This window comes from Centropristis striata, chromosome 11, assembly GCF_030273125.1.
Source record: "Centropristis striata isolate RG_2023a ecotype Rhode Island chromosome 11, C.striata_1.0, whole genome shotgun sequence".
NCBI classification, from domain to species: domain Eukaryota; kingdom Metazoa; phylum Chordata; class Actinopteri; order Perciformes; family Serranidae; genus Centropristis; species Centropristis striata.
The window spans coordinates 32,135,496-32,159,821 of NC_081527.1; the positions used below are offsets into that span (position 1 = coordinate 32,135,496).

General features: G+C 37.7%; 2 protein-coding genes across 4 annotated transcripts; one reads left to right on the top strand and one right to left on the bottom strand.

Annotated features, from left to right (window-relative positions):
* Positions 1–744: 744 nt before the first annotated feature.
* cc2d1b (coiled-coil and C2 domain containing 1B) lies at positions 745–24,129 on the bottom strand. 3 transcript variants are annotated; one of them, XM_059345401.1, is made up of 26 exons: positions 24,050–24,129; positions 23,647–23,778; positions 22,161–22,305; positions 21,112–21,215; positions 19,233–19,352; positions 18,570–18,713; positions 17,711–18,008; positions 16,561–16,679; positions 15,507–15,585; positions 14,737–14,814; positions 14,419–14,561; positions 13,240–13,312; positions 12,860–12,999; positions 12,648–12,777; positions 7,653–7,825; positions 7,263–7,388; positions 6,409–6,467; positions 5,994–6,110; positions 4,586–4,659; positions 4,142–4,200; positions 3,971–4,022; positions 3,456–3,555; positions 2,643–2,733; positions 2,440–2,562; positions 2,314–2,351; positions 745–2,179 (listed from the first exon to the last, which is right to left on the bottom strand). In XM_059345401.1, the coding sequence occupies exons 2-24, from the start codon at positions 23,707–23,709 to the stop codon at positions 2,446–2,448; spliced, it is 2,604 nt and encodes an 867-aa protein (XP_059201384.1). In that variant the 5' UTR covers positions 23,710–23,778; positions 24,050–24,129; the 3' UTR covers positions 745–2,179; positions 2,314–2,351; positions 2,440–2,445. The 3 variants fall into 3 exon arrangements, with proteins under 3 accessions (XP_059201384.1, XP_059201385.1, XP_059201383.1); XM_059345402.1 differs by having other exon boundaries at positions 14,419–14,546; positions 18,570–18,716; XM_059345400.1 differs by having other exon boundaries at positions 18,570–18,716.
* Positions 8,286–11,612, top strand: LOC131981102 (tripartite motif-containing protein 16-like). The gene has a single exon (XM_059345403.1). It carries the CDS (start codon positions 8,417–8,419, stop codon positions 10,088–10,090), a length of 1,674 nt encoding a protein of 557 aa, XP_059201386.1. The 5' UTR covers positions 8,286–8,416; the 3' UTR covers positions 10,091–11,612.
* Positions 24,130–24,326: the final 197 nt, after the last annotated feature.

A 24,326-nucleotide genomic window follows, 5' to 3' on the forward strand; every position in this document is an offset into this window, starting at 1 on the left:
TGTTGTGTCACTTTACTGTTTTAAAGTGTCAGTTTGAATTCACCAATGTCACACAGTAACACAAACCTGCCAGGTAAAATTACTGTTATTGTCAATGGAGTCTGGTGGCTTTAAAGAGAGCACAGCTTGAGCTGCTTCTCTACTGTAGGAAATACACTAATGATGGATAAAAACCTCATTCAAGCCACTTCAAAAAATCCAGAGTATCCTATTAAAGGGTCAGTTCACTCAAGTAACTACCATGAAACAATATTCCTCTTTATCACTTAGTGTTGATTAAGAAATAAACCTTCAGTAGAAAAAGTTGCAATAAAACGACTTACATGAGACTTGCCGTTTTTGCTGAAATGTTAGTTTTTTCCAGGCAGTTTAAAGAATTACAAGTTGGCTTAAAGTGAATATTAAAGGTCAATATTGTCTTTGAAAACAGATTCACAAATTCTGCAAGTGTTGATAGGAAATACAAATCCTCCCTTTATTTTGGGTGAACTGGCCCTTTTAAAAAAAAGAAATGTTTATTTTAAGATTCAGGGTCTGATGCATAGTTGTAAAAAGTCGATCCTCACCTTTAAATTAACAGTTGACATTTTGGGGTATTCGTTCCACTAAAATATGTCCAGGATAGTCAAAGTTTAATCATCCAATCGTGTTTACTTAAATATTACCTTTTTACCCTCTGTGTAATAATGAATGTGTGCCTAAAGAATTAATAATTAGCTTTTTAGACATTAAAGATCAGCTCAGTTGTGTTTTTTAAACAGATTCAAGCTATTAAGTGTAAACGAGAATAAATCTAACACACCTAAAGCCACAGATAAGTGAGGGTGCAGTTTAGTGACCACAGTTAAATGACTTTCTAATTAAAGTGAAAAGGTGCCAAAAAGGGAGTATGGTCTTCAAAATAATAATGTGTATATATATATATATATATATATATTGTACCTACAGTATCATTTCTTGGCTTACTCCTTTAAAACACGTATGAGAAGTGCTGCATCTGCCTCACACTGAACACCAGATGAATTGTGTGGGATAAATAATAAAAACAGTCCCGTCATACATTAAAGGGATAATGTGGATTTTTCTAAGTGGGTTGTATCAGGTACTCACCTCACACGGCATTAGAGTTGCTGGTCACCGCTGCCTCATTTGTTGAGTTTGTTTGTGTTATTGTGTGATTTTTGTGCTTTAAATTGTTAGTTTCCAATCACCAAAGTCACACAATAACACAAACAAACTGGCTGATGGAGGCAGCGGTAGACCAGCAACTCCTGTGTTCTGTAAAGTAAAATTGCTGTTTTTGTCAAAGGAGTCTGGTGGTTTTGAAGAGAGCGTAGATAACAGCTTCACTTCCTCCCACGTAAACAAACAGAAAGATAAAATATTCTTAAGATAGCGTACACTTAACTGATGCAGGTTTTTCTCAGCTTGTGTCTGTACTCCTGCCTGCTTCTCCAAACTGGGAGCGCCATCTACTGGAGGTAATACACCGACTATGGATAAGTACCTCATTCAACCACACTTCAATAAATCCAAACGATCCCTTTAAGCTTTTGTGTCATCGTTACAGGTTTGGCAGCTAAAAGGCGATTTCAAATATGCAGGATTTTACAGCAACAGTGATTACTTTGGTATTAGTGCATAGGTGCAGTTCTAGATACCAGAGCTGTAATAATATGAGGAATATGTACACATTCTTTGATATATTAACTAAAGTCATGTCGGGCAGCAGGATCAGGTTAGCGCCACACTGAGCCCCTCAGCAGAGGACACGCTGCCTGCCGTCCTCCAGGAGATGGAGTGATGCACGAGGAGACTTGATTTAAGGAGGTTTCACCTTGTTGACTGCAAGTCTGCTCTGGTGCATCACGAGCTTCTATCTGCATTCAGTCTGTGTGAATCACCAGCGATGACACAAACAAGAGAGCAACCCAACAAGTCTGTGTCCATCAGCTGGTGTCAGACTGAAGACAGACCAGCTGACCGACCATAAACCAGCTCTGTGTCTCCTCCTGGTGGACTGCAGTGTGAAAGGGAGCTCGTGTGTCTTGCAAATGTGCAAAAGTTTTTAACAAGTCAAAGACCCGTGTATGTCCGAGTCGACTCCGAACAGCAGACCGTCCTCGTCGCATCCTAAACTCCGTCCTCCTCCGAGTGTTTTTGATTGAGTGCCTTTAATCTGCAAAACAGAGAAGTTGTTTTAAGTCACATGAATAAAAAACACAGGAGGAAACAGCAACCCTGGCTCTGTAAAGGTATTCTATTTAACTTGATTTTCATTCAATTCTGACAAAAATATTGGGAGAAAATTACCTTTATCTTGTGAATCATCTTGAATCTTGCAGCAGCATCTAAACACAAACCATGGAGATAAAAGGTTTTTACACAATCTCAGGTTTATCTGCTGCAACAACATTAACTGTGTGTATTTAATGTGACCTGTGACTAGTCGATCACCAGCCAGCGCTCGGTGCTCGTCTGCATGTCCTGTCCGCTCAGAGGCTCCCGCAGCCGGATCTTCACCTCAACACGACCCCCTGTGGGTTTACGGCCATCCATCACCTGACCAGAGACACACAGAGGTTTAAGTTACTGGTATTTACTAGTCAGTCTTCATCTCTCCGTCATCTTTGTCCTCTCACCTCTACGATCTCCCTGATTTCACTCTGTGACTCCAGTTTTTCCAGCTTCACCAGCGCCGCCCCGATCGGCTTGTCGCTCCGCAAGAAACCGCTGTGAGACACACGGCAACAACATCACTGCCACGGTCTCATTACTGAGCAAATCACAGTTTATTATTAGCTGCTCTGGCATAAATGCAGTCACGAACCAAACTCTTGCTGTTTATCCGTTTACTTGTTTTAGTTAGGGCTGCACAATATGAGAAATATGCAACAATGATATTACTTACAATAAATAAAAAGTAACGTTGTGCTGTTTTCAGTACACTACTATAATACAACAAATTGCTTGTTAATTAAAATAAAATTCAGGGAATTATTACCGACATTCTTTTATTGAACAAATGAAACATTAAACCCTTTAGTATTGACCACTTTTTTCTTCTTTTTTTTTCTTTCAGAGGCTGCAGCAAACTTAATTTTAGGGCTACAGAGAAGATATCATGTCAGGAAATCTTATGGAAAGCAGGGTGAAATAACGCTCCAAGCAGGCAAAATTTTTTGAGCAGTTTCCAGAAAAGAAATGCTCCAACTCCATTGCTGAAAATACAGAAATCTTCAAAATCTCATACGATTTTGAAACCAATAGAAGGCTTTATAACATCCATCTTACCCACCGAGTGCTGGTTGGTCCATAATCCATAAATGACATTTTTTGGCGTAAAGCAAGCTGAAGTCTATAAATTATTTGTTTTTAAGAAACACCCCAAAAAATTATTCTAAATCTACTTCTAAATCTTGTTTGTATACAATTTTAGCTCGTCTGTGGCTCACCCTTTGTGCAGCAGCTCCAGTTTGAGGCCTTTTGACGTCACCACCCTCCTGAAGCCCCGGTGGTTCCGGTTGATTGACAGGGTGAAGCTCTGGTTATATTCTGGTTCAAAAGAGAAAATGGAGGAAAATATTTTAACCATTTTAAACACATCAATATAGCATATTTAAACATATTTATCCATATTTTTATCATGATTATTGTTGTTTAATTTATTGATTTACCTCTATGTAACTATAGCTACCTTGTTTATATTTTTCTATGAATACTGTTAACCTGATTTTGGTTCTATATATTCTATATATTTTATATACTCTTGCTGTTTTGCAGCTGCTGCAAACAAATTTCACTCGTTAGTTTTTTGTATTTTCTTAAAATATTGAAAGCTAAACAGAAAACACTTTTTTTTTAAAAAGGAGAACAATATTGTATATTTTGGAAGAAATGTCACTGCAGATCCACAATATTAACACAAATGTAAGATCAGCACATTTCTATAGTGTTGTTTATGTTTTACCTGGGCAGTTAGTGTTCTTGATGACAGCTGTTTTGTGTTTCTGCGGCTGCTCCTGGTGGCAACAAAACAGAAACCAAACACTTTAAAGAGAAAAGTCTCCCGTTTAGATCGTCTCAGCTGCCTGCGGAGGCTGTGAAGATTTTAATGAGTTCAGTAGTTTGAGTCTCTCACCGTGCTGGGGTAGGGGAAGTCGAACTTAACGTATGCATCCAGATCGTTTGTTTGGATTCCTGAAGGAGAAAGTTTCTCTTAAATCATCAACCACAAACTGCTTTAACAAATCAAAGGTTTTTCTTTTTTAACCAGATGTGATTATATTTTATAACTGCTTGACAATAAATTGGTCAACAAACACACAATGACATAAAGACAAAGGTTGCAGCAATTTATATTTAGGACTTTTAGACACATTTTTAGTGCTATTGTAATTTAAACTGAGAACAGGACTGAATTAAAATGAGGAGAAAAAAAGCGATTTTAAGATTCAAGCAAAGCAGAAACAATGACTTCAAGGCTTTGTAAACTAAATTAAAGCTCTTTCTCCAATAGTTCAGGAACCATGTAGATTTGCTCTACTGTATATACGGCCCTAAAGATAAAGATGTTTGTTTTTACCACTAGGAGCAGGAAGATTCATCCCTTTGACGATGATAACAACCATGTCAGTGCTGCTCAGGTCTGGAAATATCCTGAAAGGGAAAGAATGAAGGGAGGAAGAACAGACAGAGACGCATTAATTCAACTATTAAGCTCTCCATGTGTTTACTATCAGGGACTAGACGGAAATCAGCCCTGAGTGAAAACACCTCAGTGGGCTGAGTTTGTGGAGGCGTGTTGTTTTGTGTCAAAACACTGAACAAGAGTTTGTAAAACTTGCAGGAAAGTTATCACGGCAGCAAATCTTTTCTTCTGTCACATCGATGGAGAGGTAAAACAGTAGAAATATGGTGTTCACTGACTGGATAATACTGAACTTTGTTCCATGACATTGTATTTCACATTTTCGGGAGAAACCTGCGTTTTTTCATTCTACAGTTTCATTTAGCAGAAGCTGCCGTAGTGCTGTGGGTTAAGTTTGAGGACGTAGCTGCTATCAAATACTGCTTTTTTCCCTCATCCATGTAGATTATGTCTGAACGTGTTCAGTGAAGAGCTGGGTCTTTAATATTTCCTAAAGACTGAGAGGGACTCAGCAGATCGGATGGAGTTTGGAAGTTGGTTCCACCTCGGGGAACTACAGAGGAGAAGAGTCTGGTTTGAGACGTCGAGCCCTTCAGCTAGACACCTTTCACCAGGAGAGTTAGTGAGCGGGAGGGTTTGTGGACCTGAATAAAGGAGCTCAGGTAGGCAGGAGCTGTGCCAGTTGCTGTTTTGTAGACAGAAACAGGGTTTTGAGTTTGATGCGGGCTGCGACTGAGAGCCAGTGCAGAGAGACGAGTAGCAGAGAGAACAGGGAGAATCGACACGATCGGGCAGTTGTGGCCACATGAACCTTAAATGTCAGTTGGTCTCAACCATGACTAAAGTTTGGTGCTGCAGGACGACTGTCAGTCTGAACATTAAAGTTTTATTCAGGTTGTAGTTTGCTGTTGTGTTAAACTGCATTATATTGAGGACGTTTCTAACTTCAGGCCAGCCAAAAAACATGAGGGCGGAAGAATGTTATAAACAATAATTTGGAATAAACATTTATATAGCGACTACTATCTGTTATAAAAGAAGTTGAGTTAAAATTAAAAGTTGAATGAATAATTATCCAACTGCATTAACAAAAGCTGAACATTATAATCTTCCTAAATGTTGAATTTGTGGCGGATCTGTTCGAGAGGATTGGATTAAACTGTGTAGGTGTATTTAATAAAGTGGCCAGGGAGTGTATATCATTAAATACTTAAAATATTTAAAGCATATTTTACTTCACCCCAGGCACCACAAGGTGCCTAGGTTTTTTAAAAATAGTTCTATAATGAATGAATCAGAGCTTGCTGGGATGAAACTGTGAACTGTGCAGTTTAACACCCACCTGACGGTGTGAAACGATCTCTCCTCAAAGTGATGTTTGGGAGGAGGCAGACCTCTGGACTGAGCCAGCTTCAGGACCTCCAGACTCTTCTTACAGCTCTCCGCCATCTTCTCGAACCTGCAGCACAAACAGACGTCAGCTTGTTTTCTTTATGACATCATGCTGTGGATTTAACTGATCAGCTATTCAGTACAAACAAAGACACACAGAGAAAGAAAATCAATCTATCCTTTCAATCATTAATCTGGTTTATTTTACTTTGTTGATATTTTATAAACAGTTAATAGAATATTTTCATTAAATGTATAATTCAATGAGCCCTAATAGATCAACAGACTTATTCACTAATGAAAACAGTTGTTAGTTGGAGGCCTGGTGCCGTGTTATAACTGTGTGGAGTTTGTATGTTGCTTACTTTGTTGTTTCGTTGACGTTCCCCAGGTGTGTGAACTGCTTAGAGTGAGTCATACATTTCTAAGGAGAAGAAGAAGAAAAAGAAGGAGAAGAAGAAGAAATCTCAGACATCTCAAGGTAAACGTTTGTCTTCACAGCAAGAACAAGAACAAAAACAAGAACGGGGTAACCAGACTGGTTAAAGAAAAATATTAGATATATAGATATTGATATTGGCGTTTTTTTCTGGGCGATTTGTTACTAAATTAAAAAGGGAAATACAGTCTATTTTTATTTTAATTAAATGTTATTTGTTTTTTTAATTCATTTATTAAATTAAATGTATTATTTTATTAATAATATTAATGAATGTTGTATTCTAAATTTAAGTTAAAAATAAAAAATAACTAAAAAGTTTTTGTGTGTTTTTTTAAAGGGGAAAAATACATTAACTAAATGTATTTAACTTATTTAAAATCTAATCTAATTCATAATTAGACATGATTTTTAAACCCTAATATAATCCAGAGCCATTCATCATAGCTGTGTAGAAATGGTTAATATTGTATATTTATATATTTCACATTAAAAAAAGAATCTTTTCTTTTTTTCTTTTTACAACTAGTTTATTACAATGACCCAAAACACCTTGCCTTAAACTAATATGGTGCTCAAGTATATGTCAAACACTGCAAATAACATTTTATTTTGGAAAATGTTACACTGTGGCAAAAAGTTCTAAAAATGAATGTTAAGTTTTATCCAATTTCAAACATGAGCTTTTGTTAAAAACAAGTCAAAATGTTGATAGATTTCTGTATTATAATCTTGATTAATAACCGTGGACAGAGCAGCATAATAATCTGCAGTTTTTACCTCGTGTTGCTCTTTGAGGATCTTGGCCAGCTGTGAGTAAAGCTGCTCTGCTTTCTCTGAGATCTGCACGTCGCTGTGATGAACCAGGATGAAGTCTTCGTCTTCGTCACCAGGGGGCGACGGCACCTACAGGTAACAGAACACAGTCAGAGCAGACTTATTTATTTATGTCCTCAGTACACTGACACCTACTATATTGAAAAAATAAAGTTGACTCATTCAAGGTCTGGAACAATAATCAAAACAAAAATCTGACTTGACACAACTCCCCACTAGTAAGACACTGAAATTGTACTTTCATCCAAATAAAAGTCCACTGATGAAATAAAGCCGATTCACCAAGCTGGTTCCAGTAAATCATATATAGTAGTAGATCTCCTGTCCGCTCACCGTGCTGATGTCCACAGTCTTGCCGCTGCGTGCCGCCTCGATCATGGGGTCGAGGCCCTTGGCGGTGCGGAGGAAGCTCTTGGCCTGCTCCATGTCGTTCTTCTGCTTCGCCTGCAGAGCCGCCTTCATGTACTGCTTCTTCCTGCCCTCCAGGAACTCCAGGTGCTGAACAGCTGGAGGGAGAAGGAGAGACAGAAAGTAAAACAGCTGTAAAACAACTAAATCTAGTTTTTAGTGGCTCGTCTCATTAAGGTCATTTGCAGGATTACTGAACTCTGATACAATACTGGTAAAAAAACAACAGAACAATACTTGACAACTCTTTTAATACCATGGCAAAAAGGAAATCAAAAATCACACAAGATATAATAGGATCTTTTTTTATTTTTATTAATTTAACACAAAATATAAGGACAGTAAATATAAGACACAATTTATCTGAATTATTGTAATCTTTAAAAACCCCAGAACCCTCAGATTCTCAGAAGAGTTTTCCTCCTAAAAGTTGCAGTGAGCAGTGTGTTTAAAAGAGAAATGAGCTCTGCTGTAAACGAGAGTTGAACACACAGTGTCTCTGTCAAAGCGCTCCTCTTCCTGGAGTGACTCAGAGCCTGATAACCCCTCCCTCTTCTCCCTGCTCTCAAACACAGCCAGCTCCACTCTGTCCACGTGTTTCCTGGTTCCCTCCCCTTCAGATCAGAGCTCAGACCAGTTTCACTTATGAGGAAGTGAAACTCAGACAGTCGTTGTGACTGAGAGGTGAAATGGCGCAGAAAGGAGCTCAGCTGGATCGAGAAGTCTTCTCTTGTCCGATCTGTCTGGATCTACTGAAGGATCCGGTGACTACTACATGTGGACACAGCTACTGTATGAAGTGTATTAAAAGCTTCTGGGATGAAGAGGATGAGAAGGAAACCCACAGCTGCCCTCAGTGCAGACAGACGTTCACACCGAGGCCTGTCCTGCTGAAAAACACCATGTTAGCAGTTGTAGTGGATGAGCTGAAGAAGACTGGACTCCCAGCTGCTCCTGCTGATCTCTGCTATGCTGGAGCTGAAGATGTGGCCTGTGATGTCTGCACTGGGAGAAAACTGAAAGCCCTCAAGTCCTGTCTCACCTGTATGGTACCTTATTGTGAGAAACACCTTCAGCCTCATTATGATTCAGCTCTGTTATCAAAACACAAGCTGGTGGAGCCCTCCAAGAAGCTCCAGGAGAACGTCTGCTCTCGTCATGATGAGGTGATGAAGATGTTCTGTCGTACAGATCAGAAGTCTATCTGTTATCTCTGCTCTGTGGATGAACATAAAGGCCACGACACGGTCTCAGCTGCAGCAGAGCGGACGGAGAAGCAGAAAGAGCTGGAGGTGAGTCGACAAAACATCCAGCAGAGAATCCAGGACAGAGAGAAAGATGTGAAGCTGCTTCAACAGGAGGTGCAGAACATCAATCGCTCCGCTGATAAAACAGTGGAGGACGGCGAGAAGATCTTCAGCGAGCTGATCCGTCTCTTGGAGAAAAGAAGCTCCGAGGTGAAGCAGCAGGTCAGATCCCAGCAGGACACCCAAGTGAGTCGAGTCAAAGAGCTTGAGGAGAAGCTGCAGCAGGAGATCGCTGAGCTGAAGAGGAAAGACGCTGAGCTGAAGAAACTCTCACACACAGAGGATCACAACCAGTTTCTGCACAGCTACCCCTCACTGTCAGCACTCAGTGAGTCCACATCCAGCATGGAGATCCGTCCTCTGCGCTACTTTGAGGACGTGACAGCGGCTGTGTCAGAAGTCAGAGACAAACTACAGGACGTCCTGAGAGAGGAATGGACAAAGCTCTCACTGACAGTGACTGAAGTGGATGTTTTACTGTCAGATTCACCAGCAGAGCCCACGACCAGAGCTGGATTCTTAAGATATTCATGTGAGATCACACTGGATCCAAACACAGCACACACAAAGCTGTTATTATCTGAGGGGGACAGAAAAGCAACATTAATGAGTAATCAACAGTCCTATCCAAGTCACCCAGACAGATTCACTCATTATCAGCAGGTCCTGAGTAGAGAGAGTCTGACTGGACGTTGTTACTGGGAGGTGGAGTGGAGAGGGGGTGGAGTTTGGGTAGCAGCTTCATACAAGAATATCATCAGAGGGGGGCCGACTGACTCTGCATTTGGATACAATGACAAATCTTGGTCATTACAATGTTACGACAACAAATATACATTTTTGTACAACAACATCGACACTCCCGTCTCAGGTCCTTGGTCCTCCAGAGTCGGAGTGTACCTGGATCACAGAGCAGGTATTCTGTCCTTCTACAGCGTCTCTGAAACCATGACTCTCCTCCACAGAGTCCAGACCACATTCACTCAGCCTCTCTATGCTGGACTTTGGCTTTGTTTCAGTGTTGGAGCCACTGCTGAGTTCAGTAAACTCAAATAACCAACAAGTCACTTGAGGGACAGCAGGTTAAAATGTCTTTTAACTCTTAAAGCTTCCATATTGTTCACATTTGTGGTGTTTTATTTGAAGTTTTGACATCTATAAGAAGATATATTTGTAGTTTTTATTTGCTAAAAACCATCTGAGTTCAGTTGTTCATCTGCTCTCTCAGCCTCCCTCTGCAGCTCCAGCAGCTCAGATCATTTTGGGCCTGTCTTATTAATATTAGCAACCCTTTCTTCTGATTGGCTGACAGTCTTGTGTGACACACGGCCAGGCTAACCACAGTAAACAGTTTGCAGCCCCGGTAAAACTCGATGGCCACCGCTGAGGAAAATGTTCTCAGACTTTACATGTTAGAGCTGGAGTCAGAGCCTGAATCCCAGATGATGCTTCCCTCTGACTCAAACATGAAATATATTACTGGTTCACTTACGGGTTGCAGATTTAGAGTCGGACACAATAATGTGGAGACGGCCGTATCCTATATGAGCAGCTTCTTTGAGTGACGGCTTTTTATTGTGCCAATTTAGGAATCAGTCAGCGTGTAAAGAGTCAGACAGACGGCTGAATTCTGACTAAATTTATGATATTGGAAATTAAGATTTGTGTAATGATATATATTATATTCCTGAGATTCAATGATTGAGCATTTTAATATTTCATCATTATTTTTCATTGCAACTTAACTCATGTTTTCTACAATATGGGACCTTTAAACTGATTTCTCTCCATGTTTGTTGCTGAGAACTCATTGTTGTGGCATTTCTTCTCTGCAGAGATCAGCTGTCAATCAAACATTATGGGCGGTGCTTTGACATCTGCTCATTAGTTGTTCTGTAAATGTTTGACTTTCCTTCCTGTGTCTGTTGAGCCATGGAGGCTTTCACTGCTCATGATGACTGTTGTTCACCTCAACTCATATTTCTCTGCAAGAAAATGTAAATTTCTCTGAGCTCCGAATGTTTGTTGAATATTTGTATGTTGTTGTTTTTCTTTTCCTGCATGGCTCTGAAGAGAGAAAGCTCACATAATTACGTCTACATTTATTTGTTCGTTAAAACAAATGTTGTTGTACAAATGAGGCTCTATGATGTATTTTAAAACTATAATTATCATGTTCATAATCAATCAGGAAATCATTCATTATTCTCTTGTATATCTCTGAGATTCTGGTCAAACTAATTGATTGTGTGGATGAAGTGAATCTGTTCATGAAATCACTGAACAACAATCATTTAAGAGACTTTACTGATTGGATGTGTCAACAAACTGATTTAATAAGTAATAAAAAAACAAAAACAAAGTATTTTCTTCTTGTCTTAATTCCAGGGTTTCATACAAAGCTGATGGAGAAATGATGACACTAATATGAGAGTATAACTGAGGCTGTTCTCCTCCTGAAACAACACAAAGTTCACCGTTCATGTTGAGAGCAGAAGAACATTTGTCAGTCTGTCTCTGACCTTTCAACTTTCCTCACTAAAACAGCTTTTGTCACAGAGAAATGAGCAGAGTTTTCTATCACTTGTTGCTTTTACAGCCAAGATTTTGTTTGAGGGCTTAGTTCATAAAAAGGATTTATAACATAGAATTTAAATTCCTGACAGATATACACATGCAACTAAACCTGTAAATCTGAGTGAAGTCAACAACGGAGAAAACTCAAATCTATTGCATCACTTTGATTTGTTTTTTCAATAAAAATACGTAAAGGACTTTATCAAATGAGTAAAACAGGATTTCATTACTTCTGCAGCTGTGAGTCTTGTTTTCATCTACTCAGTTTAGATCCTTATAATTATAATACATTTGTTTATATTTATTTTCCTTTCATAATCCCATTTAACTTCAGAATATTAAATACATAGTATATGTAAATAAGTATACACATATACAAACAACAATAATAATAATAATAATCATAATATTAATCTTTTTTTTTATTATTAATAGCTTGCACACAGTGCTGCCCCAGAAAAAAATCCCTGAACATATTTGTAATAAAAATATTAAAAGTAATTAAGATAATTGGAAATCTGTTTTTTGTTTTTAGCTTCAACACTGATGGCACTATAATTAACATAGATAATATTGTCATAAACAAAGGTATTGAATAAGTACTGTAGTTTTGATAGTTTTGACAACTTATAAGGACTGTATCTGTTACATTATCAGTATGAGGGCTACAACTAATCATTATTTACATTATCAATTAACCTGATAACTCCAGTCTGTATGTTTTGTTTGACTAATGTCGCTTCATGCTTCTTGTGGTCAGCACGTTTTCTTCTCTTGTTTATTTAGTCTTTCTCTGTTGTTGTTGACTACTCAACTGTGTGTGCACTTCTGGGTCTTTAAAACTAAAACTAATAAAATGAAAAACTAATATATTCTAAAAAGTGAAGAGCTTGGCCATTTTTTTCCACAGAACTCTGCTACTTTCTATCAACATGTGAATGACTTGAATATCTTGTAAAGTTTTTAATGGTGACAGATATGAACTAGACTTCTGTGAGCTGCTTTAGAGGATGCTGCTGTCCTTTTGGGGACTGACCTGTAGGTGAGAGTCCTTCCCTGGCGGCTGTTCTGTCCGGTGAAGCTGACGGAGTCCTTTTCCGTCCTTGTCCTGCAGTGGGGACGTCTAATGCGGGCTTCTTTCGCTCTTCTTGGACAGCAGACTTAGACTGCAGCAAACACAAAACACTGTCAAACATTTATCCACAATAACTGAATTTAAATAATTCCAACACGCTGCTGACAGCCCACCTCCTCTTCCTTCTCCTCATCTTCTTCTTCATCTGCTATTTGGGTGACATCAGTGGAGGAGAGCTTATCGGCTGCTTCCAGAGCTGCGATGAATCCCTGCTCCGCTCCGGTCGCCTTCTGGCCCGGGATCGGAGGAAAACCTTCAAGAGAAAAGCTCATTTGTCATTCTGAGTGGGCGTGCAGTTCTTAAAAACTAGATTTACTATCTTGGTCACGTAAAAAAACATTTATTTTCATGCCGGCAGCTTTTCTAGCTGCTACAGTACACAGTAACATCCACAGGACTACAGAACCGGAAACATAATTCAAATCCAATTTTACTGAGCTAAATGTGAAATTACCCTGTCAACCTAAAACCATGAATAACAAAAGGAACTCACCAGGAGGAACCGGCAGCTCCTCAAAGTTGACCGCTTTTCCTGCTTTGTGAGCTCGGATGGCGCTCTGGTATTGCTGCAGGAGGAGAGAGGTTAAACATCTTTACACAGCGGAGCTAATGCTAGATATACTTTTTACTCCACAACATTTAACTGATAGCTTTAGTTACTTTATTAGGTTGAGATTTAACATAAACACATTTTTTTTTAATTAAATCTCATAACAGTATATTAAGTAGTCAAAATGAGCCCTATTTTAGAAAATGATAATGCTGCTTACATTAATGAATCAATAAAAATAATCTAATAATATATTTAGAATACATAAAACAGTTTGAGTGGGACCACACTGCCTATCGAGTACTTTTTCTTTTGTTACTTTAAGTACTATATGATGCTGATACTTTTGTACTTTTACTTTTAGTGGAGTAATTTTTTAGTTTTAGTACTTTTACTGAAGTAAAAGATCTGAATACTTCTTCCACCACTGGTACCATCACAACTGTTCTCATATGGGGCGTTTTTAATGCAACAGTTTTTGGTGCAATGCATCAAAGTGCTGATCAAATATGACTCAGGATTCTGTTGCTATATTGCCAATTTCTTGCCTCAAATGTTTTCAGAAATACATTTTAGTGCACTGTTCGGCTGTAATTTTGAGAGATGATTGTGACCAGTTCGCCATTTTTTCCTCTGCTAAAAAACGGACCAAAGATCGCCCCGACCTGCACGTCATGTTCAGTGCTACGTCACATGTTTTGATGCTCTGACCACAAATGCAAATTAGCTACCGGTATTCAGCTAACTCTAGTATAGAACCTGTACTGTACATGGTCCCAATCAACTAAACCAATTGGTTAAAGGTCCATCCAGAGGCCTTTGTGTCTGTTACTGTTGTTAATGCCACTTGGAAATTGAAAATGAGACTATTACGCATTATATATACACTAATTAACCAACAAAAAGAAGCTTTAATAAGACGTTTTAATTTGACGTTAACATTTTTATTTTCATTGTTGAACTGAATACTTTTGTACTTGATTCATGTTTTGTAATAATATGCCAGCTTCATTTTATTCATTACACCTGTACTCATGTAGAAAGATCCTGACAAACACAGGCCTAGCAGCAGATATCTGTAAAGGTTAACTCAGACATCAGATTCAGAGTCTCTCCTCCTACCTTGGCGATGCGGTCGTGCATTCGGGCCTTGCGGTCTTCTCCGGCGGCTTTTGCCTGATTGGACGCCTCCACATACTTGGCCCGTCTCTGCTCGAGAGCCTCCATCACGTCTTTAGGAGCTGCAGGGGCTGAAGGGGGGGCAGCTGATGGCAACAATGTTCACACAGCATAAACTTCACGCTAACAGTAGCTGGTTGATGTAAAATGCTGTTCAGAGAAGCAGGAGAACTAGAACACAACTGCATGACTGAAAAAACTTTTCCACTGCAACAAAATATGCAAATACACGCATTTACCACATGTCACAGTTATTCCTACCTGGAGCTGCTGTAACTGGTTGGGTGACTTCTATGTTTTGCCCAGAGGGAGGTTCTTTCACTGGAGCAGAGCTCACTCCTGCAGATAAAGTACAATAACATGAGATAAATATCAACATACAGAAGCAGATACGACAGGTTTCTGTCCAATAAAACTAGCTGCATTTCAAACTTTTTGGCTGAAGCTACTGATTATTATTATTTCCTCTTTTACAATCCCTTCCTGGAAGATACTTGGGACTTCTGTCAAGTTTCTAGACTCATTTTTTCTTTACTCATTCCCCTGAGCAGCAAAAAAACTACAAACTAACAATACAAAAATGAATATCCCTAAACACAATTAACTCTAAAATGTGTCAGAATGTTTAAGGTAAATCCTGGCCTCAAATCAATTGAGTTTCTGTCACATGAACTGAAGAGAGCCATTCATAGAAGACATTTCTGAAATGTCAATATAATTCCTTTTATACAGGGAAATGGTCTAAATTTCCCTCCTGGCCAATCAACACATGCATGAAACAGTTGGTTGAGGTCACAGCTGTAAAATAATGTTTAACCAGTTTAACTAGACTTCAAGCAAATATTTAATTAAATACATAAAACATGCGATTGATTTTATGTTAATAATTGTTTTCTTTGGCTTTCTCGCTCCTGTTCCCTTTTATTCTTCCTGTATATCACCTTGAAACTTTTGATTATAAAAACAACTGTAATAATGAAGTTTGCATGTTATAAACTTATTTCACGCTCTGCCAGCGTTCCTCTGCTCACCCTCCACTGGAGAAGGAGGAAGGCCACTCAGGTCGACTGCTTGTCCTTTCTCCAACGCCTCAATCACAGCATCAAACCTCTGCACCAAAAATTACAACAAACCCAAACACTGTCAAACATAAAGATGGTCTTTGTCAGCTTCAAAATTGTTGGCATGTCTCACATAGTTGAGAGGGAAACCCTGCAGTCAGAATATGCACAACAAGTTTAGACAACAAGCAGCACAGATAATGATGTGTAACAGTAAAATAGCAATCAACTTAAGATATGAAAAGATTTCTGAGACATAAAAACACAGAAATTGATTTAGTTTCATGATTAATGTTTGGTACATGCCCTGAGATCAGATGTTGATATGTAAGTTATAAGTTATAGTATGAGACCATGATTCTGAACAGAAACAAGAACACTTAAATTATTTTTTCTTAAGTAACATTCCTACACAGCAGCAACTTAAATGCAGTCTAATTATTATAATTATTTTATTTATTTATTAATTATTGATTTTCTTTGTTTTCATTTATATGTTTTCTTTTTAAATTATTTTACTTTTTTTTATTTCCGAAAGTGCTCTCTTCCTATCTATTTTTCACAACATGTTAAAAAACAACAACATTTGAAACAAAAAAATAACTGCAGCTGCTGCTACATTTCTACAGCTTGAACATGTTTAGCTTGGCAAAATTGTTTAAATGTTTTCTACAAAGCTATATTATGTACATCCAGCTCGGTGTGATATAAAAGTACAAAAAAGACAGAATGAAGGAAATCGTTTTTACTTTATAACCAGTCTCTCAGTAACTCTAATGTATATTTGATTTAACCATAAGGGAAAGACAGCAGTGATTTATCCTGGTGTTGTATGTTGTTGTGTGCATAAGTTTGTAAAAAGCATTGAAATATTTTTACTTGGCTCAAAATAAATAGATAGATACCACACAATAAAGAAAACATTCAAATGTATCCAAAACACCACACTGCTGATACAACTTCCTGCACAGGAGACACTGTCCTGGTTTAAACAAATCACTGAGGTTGGAGTCTCTTTACTCACCTTGCTGGTTCTGAAGTAAAGCCTGGCTTGGTCCAAGTCTCCCTGCTTCTTTGCTCTCAGAGCTGCCATCTTGTATTCTCTCTGCCTCTCCAAGAGCAACGTCTTGGTTGCCTCGTTGTCTGTGGATTCATGAGGACAGAAATGCAGTTACCACGATGAAAGGGCCACATTCATGCAAGTGTACTCAACTCAAGTGTGCTGGAATACAGAACGGGAAATCAAATTAAAGATCATAGTACTAAATAAAAGTAATTATTACTTTAACCCTAATGCACCGATATTTAACCAACCGGTCTCAAATTTAGGGTCAAAAAATAAATCCACAATTTAGCTATTTACCATCTAAAGAATGCCGCCTTAATTATTGTTTCTCTATCAGACAACATCTCCACCTTTTGAAACTTTGTTTTAGTCTTTGGAAAAGGAATGAAATTAACACAATCTAGGACACCAAATGCTACAGTTATATATATCCCAGAGCCACATTTTTGGACCATCTTTAAAGGTAAATTATATAAGTTATGGCCAGAGTTTTATTATTTTGACTGGCTCTCTGAATTTCGAGATTTTGATTGACATTTCTATATATTCTTTCCCTGCCGTTAAAGCAGTAAGCTTTTTCTTAGTGACTGATGACTGTTGATGTATACTGTATGGACCAAGGAGTAGACCATCTGTAAAAACACTGATTGGTTCACCTTTCAAACTCAGTCAGTACGTTTACATGGCACTTGAAAAAAACAAAATTATTGCCTAAATCCGACTATAACTGGACAACTGAAGTGTATGTAAACGTGTTAGTCCAACTGATGTTGCTGATGATGAGTTCTCCAACTCCGATTAAGACACCCAGATAATGCGATTGGATAGGATAGCACTGAGTGTCATCTTTTAAATTTCTTCTTAAAACCCACTTTTAATCATGTGGCCTCTTCTTAACCTTTCACTTATTTCAAATTCTAAACCTTTTACTTAATCACATTGTTTTTACTTGTCTTTTGTTTGTGTTGTAAACACTTTGGAACCTTATTTTACAAATAAAAAGTTATGATTATAGCCACTTGGCATTACTGTTGTGAGATGAGGCAAGAGTGGAAGTTATCGTGATATTGTCACTGATATAACTTTGTATCATCCATCTGACACGTACCAGCTGTCGGGCCGGTGTGAAGCTCCTCTGGAGATGAGACGGCGCTCAGCGTGGGCACGGTGGCAGAGGAATGCTCCTCTTCACTGGTGGGGGTGACGATCTCCGGTATAGCAGGCGGCGGTGTTGTGGCCTCCTCCTGCAGATCTGATGGAGTGGGTTCAGGAGGCGAGGGGACAGGGGGCGCAGGCCGATGAGGAACAGCAGGATGAGAGGAAGCACCAGTGGCGACAGGAGGCGGGATCTCTGCCTCGCTCACGGGTCGCCCTTTTTTAACGGCAGCTAACATCGTCTGCAGAGTCTGGAGGGAGCCACATTAACCATCAGTAACTGCAGTTGTGTTGGTAAGTATTAAATGAAGAAAGCATCACTGTAGTGTAGTAATGTGAGGCACAAATAAGAAACAGAACTACCATTAAAGAAAATAAATGACTTTCTTACATTTTGTGTTCTGAGAATGTATTTAAAAAGATGACAAACAGCGTGAGGTCTTCCTTTAGGGAGCTAAACTTTTTTTTTTGTTGAACATAACTTAAAGAAAAGGGCTTCACTGATTTTCATTATTTTCAGCTAAAAAATGTTTGATTCTTTTTTGAAATGCAGAATTAATTTAAGTTTGGAAATTCAGAAAATAAAGACTATATTTAATACAATAAAATACAACAAAAACTAGACAAGATAACAAAAAAATATTGAAATATAACAAAACATTTCATGACTTTTTAAAAATCCAATGATAATTCATAAAAGATAATTAGTATAAAATATCTGAACAATGACCAACACCAACTTATGAAGAAGATGCTGCTGTTAGTCTGAGTCATGAGCATTTCATTTGTCATGAGTTGTTAGTTAAACTCACCTTCACCCCGCGGTCGTATCTCCGGGCTTTGGAGGTCTCCCCTGCAGCCTTGGCGTTTTGTAAAGCCGTCTTGTACATGATAACTCTCTCCTCCAGGGTGTGTTGGAGGCTACCAGGAGCTGCTGAGGAGACCTTTACTTCCTGCTGCTTGACCAAAACAACAAACCGGTAATGTCAACACCTGAAAACAGCTTGTAAATCTATGCAAGGTCAAGAAAGTACTATTTGTCATAGGTAAATTACAGTCAGAAAAGATCAGATTGAAATTTCACCATATCCATATTTCATGTTTATTCACTTGTTTAAATTGAGGACAGTGTAAATATTAAAAGAAGACTGAAACACAGGTGTGATAAGAACTAGGAAACGTAATAACAGGAATACAGACTTACCAGAAAGAGTGGAACATTAATATTAAAATAGCATCTATTCTACAAGCCACGTTATTAAGTAAACAACTATTGCTTGCAGATATTGTTACACTAAAACAAAATGTCTGAGGTGACTGAAGATAAAAACAGGCAGCTATATTTGTAAACCAACTGAAGACAAGGAGGTAGGACACGTCTGCCCTTTTCTGTTACCAGCGACAGCTAAAATTATGACACGTATTTCTGGTGGTGTCGATTACAATGCCTGGCAGAGAGCAACATGTTATTGTACCTGCGTCTCTGGCGACTCTGGTGTTTCAGCCTGAAAAGATTCAGCCGTGACAGAGGATGTGGAGGAGACTGTTGCAGCATCTTCAGTTTCCTCCTCACCCACCACTTCCTGTAGCTCTGCCTGATGGAGGAGAAATAACAGCCAGCATCGATTGTTTATATACAAGGCTGGATTTCAGAAGCACAGAGTTTTCCTTTGAGTAAAAAAAGTCTTTGGCAAATGCAAGTTCTTCAACAAAATCTAGAGATGGAATTAAGGCCCTAATATTTAATAAATAGACAACAATTCATACCTTAATTTAACTAATGTATGTCCTGTAACACTTGCTGACAGCATAATTATACATACATGCCAGTTGAGTGACGTTGATGGTTTTTCTGCTTTTGAGTCATTAGTAGAGTCTGACGATATAGGATTTTTAAAACCGATGCTGATATTGATTTTAGAATTTTTGGAGCTGGAATGAAAATAGACCTTTTTTGTGCACCGATTGTGCACCACTCTGCAAAGGTACCCAGAGAGCTACTTTCTCAAATAAAAAACTTTATTTAAAAATGGTTATATATAATGCAAACCATGTATTTCATTGTCAGCCAAATCTACAAATGATAACGGAGAAAATAAAGAATAAATAGGAATTTTAAAAAACTAGCTAAATAAACATTACTCATTACTGTCCAGTTTCAGTCTATTGCTGACTATTAAAAAGAAAAAGAATACAAAAAATGAATTGCTAACACCATTTTTAAAATCACACCATTTTAACAGCACATATCGGACAGCATATACACCAATACGATATGCCTGCGATAAATCTGTCAGTCCGATATATCTCTAGTCATTAGGTGGGCGTATAATCAGGTAGTCGTCATAGCTGATTATTACATGTACACCTGCAGGACCAGTTTCTGTATAAATTAGCCCGGTATTACAAAATCCACTCCTGGAGATCCACTCGTCCTGCATGTTTTAGATCTCTCCCTGCTCCAACACAGCTGGAATGATCAGCTTGTTATCAAGCAGCTTCAGGAGTTCAAAACGAGTTATTTGAACCAACTGTGTTGGAAAAGGACTAGATCTTAAACATGCAGGAAAGGTTTGAGAAACGCAAGGACCAGAATTATTGTTATTTGAGGAAAATATGATGATGTTATAAAATTAAGCAACGTCCGGCATTGTCTTTCTATCCTATAGTCATATAATCATTGCAAACAAACTTCTCCTCGCATAGGAAAGAGAAACAAGTCTCCACTATAAAGATGAACAACCTTCAATGTTTTGACAAGGTTTGGTCACCTTTTTATTTATTTTCTTTTGTATGCGATTATATGCTTGCCTTTTTTTTAGTAATTACTGTTATTTTATATACATTTGTTCAAACAAAACTTAACAAAAAGCTTATTGCAATCTAATTGCATTTGTAAGTGCCTTTCATGTGACCCAAAGGAACTAAAAAGTAACAAAAACCCTGTATAAAGATGAAAAGTATTAACATAATTGTATGTCTGTTATAGAAGGGACAAAAATATTTCACTTCTGCTGTTTTGACACAAAGTAGCTCTGTACCATCTCCTTTCAAAACAGAGCACTTTATGTAAGACCAATAAATAAAATACTTGTGTATCCAACTAAATGAACACTTGACAAATCTTTCGGTCTTCTCAGGAGGCTCACAAGCGGTACAGTTTTCTCTTTTGATGGTTCTACTGTTTGTTGTTTGGTGGATGCTGTTGGGTTTTTTCTTTTTTACAGATACTTAAATTTATTCCGTTTTAAATAAAACACGTGTCTGGTAAATGGCTACTCTGTCTAGACTCTTGAAATCTAAGCAGGCACAAACCCTGACATGAGAGCGGAGATAATTATACACAACACCAACCAATAAATCTTCATCATCCTCCAGGTTATTGTCATCTTCATCCTCATCCACATCTCTCATGCACTCGTCAGCCATTCTTGCGATGTCGTCCATTGGCAGCGGGCCTACGACACAAACATGATGCATGTATCTGACCACGTTTGCATAGAAGATCAACGACAGATACCACATAATCATGGAGAAATAATGTAAATAGTGTATGTTAGAGCTGCAACAATTAGTCGGCTAATCGAATAGTCAATGGCAGAGAAATAATTGCCAAATATTTTGATAATCTATTAACCGTAAAAGTCATTTTCTCATGCTGTTTTCAGCCTCTCAAATATGGATATTTCCTGCTTTTCTGTTTTATATCATATTATACTGAATATCTTTGGGTTTTGGATTAACAAAACAAGACCTTGTAGGCATCACCTTTGACTTTGAGCAGCTGGGAAGAACATTTTTCACTATTTTCAGACAATTTATAGACCCAACGATTAACCGATTAATCCAGGCACTCGACAGATAGGGCTACAAAGAATATGTCCACACACAAAAAAAACAATTACAAAGAGGCAATGTGGGCTTTAAACACTATTCTTTCTCAATTTCAAACCAAATTTCAACCAACCAAAATTCAATAAACTAAATTAAAAATTAAAAAAGAAATTAAATGAAAATGGTTAACACATTCTTCTCAAATCAAAAAAATCTAATTAAAAAAATTATGTTACATTTTAAAGTGCAGTCTTCATATATTCACTCTACACGAACTACAAAAAAACCTGAGTGCATTATTGTAGTTTTTCATGATGTGTTTATGATACGGGTTGAAATCACAAAAAAACTATAAATAAATTATATATTGTGCAGCCTAAAGAATTCAGCCATTATAATATCAGATTTTTTGAACCCTCAACTATCCATATTGGTGTTGACCTCAAAAAGCCAGTAACAACAACACAACTGCATATCAAAGTGAAAGCACCTCAAGACTTGATGCAAATATTAGTCAAAACATGACTCGGGTTGTTTACAGGACTTCACAGCAAAACCACTGCACTCACTTTTCCCCTTCGGCTTTGCTCTTCCTCCAGCTGCAGCTTTATTTCCAGTGATGGCAGCAAGTTCAGCCTCCAGGTCTGGGTCGTCCAGATCCCCCTCCATGCCCATCATCATCTCCTCAGGGTCCAGCTCTACAAACAGACCCATCTGAAACCAGCAGGTAAGAGATGAGATGAATGTTTGAGAATTATAGGAATTAACAGATTTCTAAATTTACAAATTTAAGAATTAAGTCAAATTTCAAAGAATAAAAAAAGCAAATAATAATTTGAGTTTTATTCTTATATTTCTGAGAATTAAAACAAAATGCAATTCTATTATATGTTATAGGCTTCTTTTTTAAGTCAAGGGTCTGAAAAAGTGTACTAAAGCTGCATCAAGCATTTCCTTCTTTTTCTGACAGCCAATCGTTGCCCAATCAGTCAGTTGAAAATGCTGAATGAAGGGGAAAGGGGATTAAAAATACCAACACTACTTTTTAGACAAAGAAACCTTTATTTACTTCACGATAGTATACATAATAAGACAGATGAATGATTATAAAAAGCTATTTTCCTTCCATGATATCAGTCCAAATCAGGAGGTTTAGGCTGAAAACTTTGCTCATGACAGAAAGTTTAAGCCTGAAGTTTAATGCAAAGAGAACCTGATCCTGATTTGTTTTAGGGTTATACTGCATTGGAATGTAATACAGAAAATGTTAAAAATGTAAATGTTTTGTCTTTATTCTAATATTTCTGAAAATAAAGACAAAATTCAGTTCTATAATTTGTGGCTTAAAAAGACTGATGAAAACGTAGAGTATAAAAAGTAATAAAAAACTATAAATGATTAAACAATTGAGATCAATGCAGGAAAATCAATAAAAAGGTTATATACATATAAAGTTAAGAGTTTGATGGTAGTTAAACTACCGGTAAGTGAGAATTTGATTAAACAATTCAATAAAAAGAAAACATCAAACAATGACAAGACTAAAAAAAATAGATAAAATTAATAATGGGACTAACGATTTAACAATTAGAGACCAATGCATGCGAATCAATGCAAATATATATATATATATATAAATGTTAAGAGTGTGGTGGTAGTTGATCTAAGTGAAAAACTAGATTTAGAAATTATCTTTAAAAAAATCAAGAATAAAAACAGTTGACAAAAAAAACAACAACAGACTAGACTTAAAAACCAGATAATGTTTTTAAAAAATGCTTGGAGAATGAAAATCTAATATGATTATGATGAATAACAAGATGGAAAAAACAATAGGATTTCATCAGCAGGATATCTTTTTACATCAGTGGGATTTTCCAGATATGTTTTAGTGTTTTTTTGTGTAGGAATGTCATACAGAAAATGTTAAAAATGTAAATGTTTATATGGCAGCTGCCAACTCGGATGGAGTGATTATTATTATAAATGTGAAACCAGCAGGTAAGAGATGAAATTGTTACATTAATAACAGGTAGCGTTTGTTTTGAGTGTTACCTGCTTGGCCGCAGCAGCGCCCTGGCCTCTGGGCTGCGGAGCTCTCTTCTTTTTCCCAAACATGTTGTTGTTGTTGTTGTTGTTGTGGCTTGCTCTCTAACAAGCCTCTGAACGACACTCCAGCGATCCAAACTACAAACACAAACACATTAAAATGAAATATTTGCCACTAAAGCCTGGTCGCAGCAGTTAAAGTCATGTGAGCGGTTGTCAGGTGGCTCCCAAACAGACACTTCGTTCCCAACTGACGGCTATGTTAGCCGAGCGGCTACCTGGAAGCTAACCATGTTTATCGCCTCTAACTCAAAAAGTTTGTTAATGAGAAACAAAACGACTGTTGGCGCCACTATAAACAAACATTCAGGAGACTTTTATACACCTTTGACATCATGAGTGTGTTTACCTGCTCGGTCAGCAGCACTTCATCAGGTAGTTGTCAGAGGAACAGTTTCATTTCTGTGGTTTGACATGGTAATGGGTATATCTGACTGCGCATGCGCAAAGAGCAGAGGGAGCGTCTGAGGTTACTTATTAACTTACAGCCCTCATCTGTGTCTGCCAGGCAGCCTTCACTCCCATTAAAGTGAATCAATAAAATGCACAAATACAAATCTGTTAAATAAAATAATACATCTGTCACTCAATCAGTCAAGCTGGTAATGAGACAGAAATAAAAAAGA

Bases quoted from the DNA above. Each gene is read 5' to 3' on its own strand.
- LOC131981102 (XM_059345403.1), top strand. From the start codon at position 8,417: ATGGCGCAGAAAGGAGCTCAGCTGGATCGAGAAGTCTTCTCTTGTCCG.
- cc2d1b (XM_059345400.1), bottom strand. From the start codon at position 23,709: ATGTTTGGGAAAAAGAAGAGAGCTCCGCAGCCCAGAGGCCAGGGCGCT. The intron at 14,815-15,506 runs GTGAGCAGAGGA...CTTTATCTGCAG, and splicing joins TCCTCCTTCTCCAGTGGAGG to GAGTGAGCTCTGCTCCAGTG. The intron at 14,562-14,736 runs GTAGGAATAACT...TGTTGCCATCAG, and splicing joins ACCAGTTACAGCAGCTCCAG to CTGCCCCCCCTTCAGCCCCT.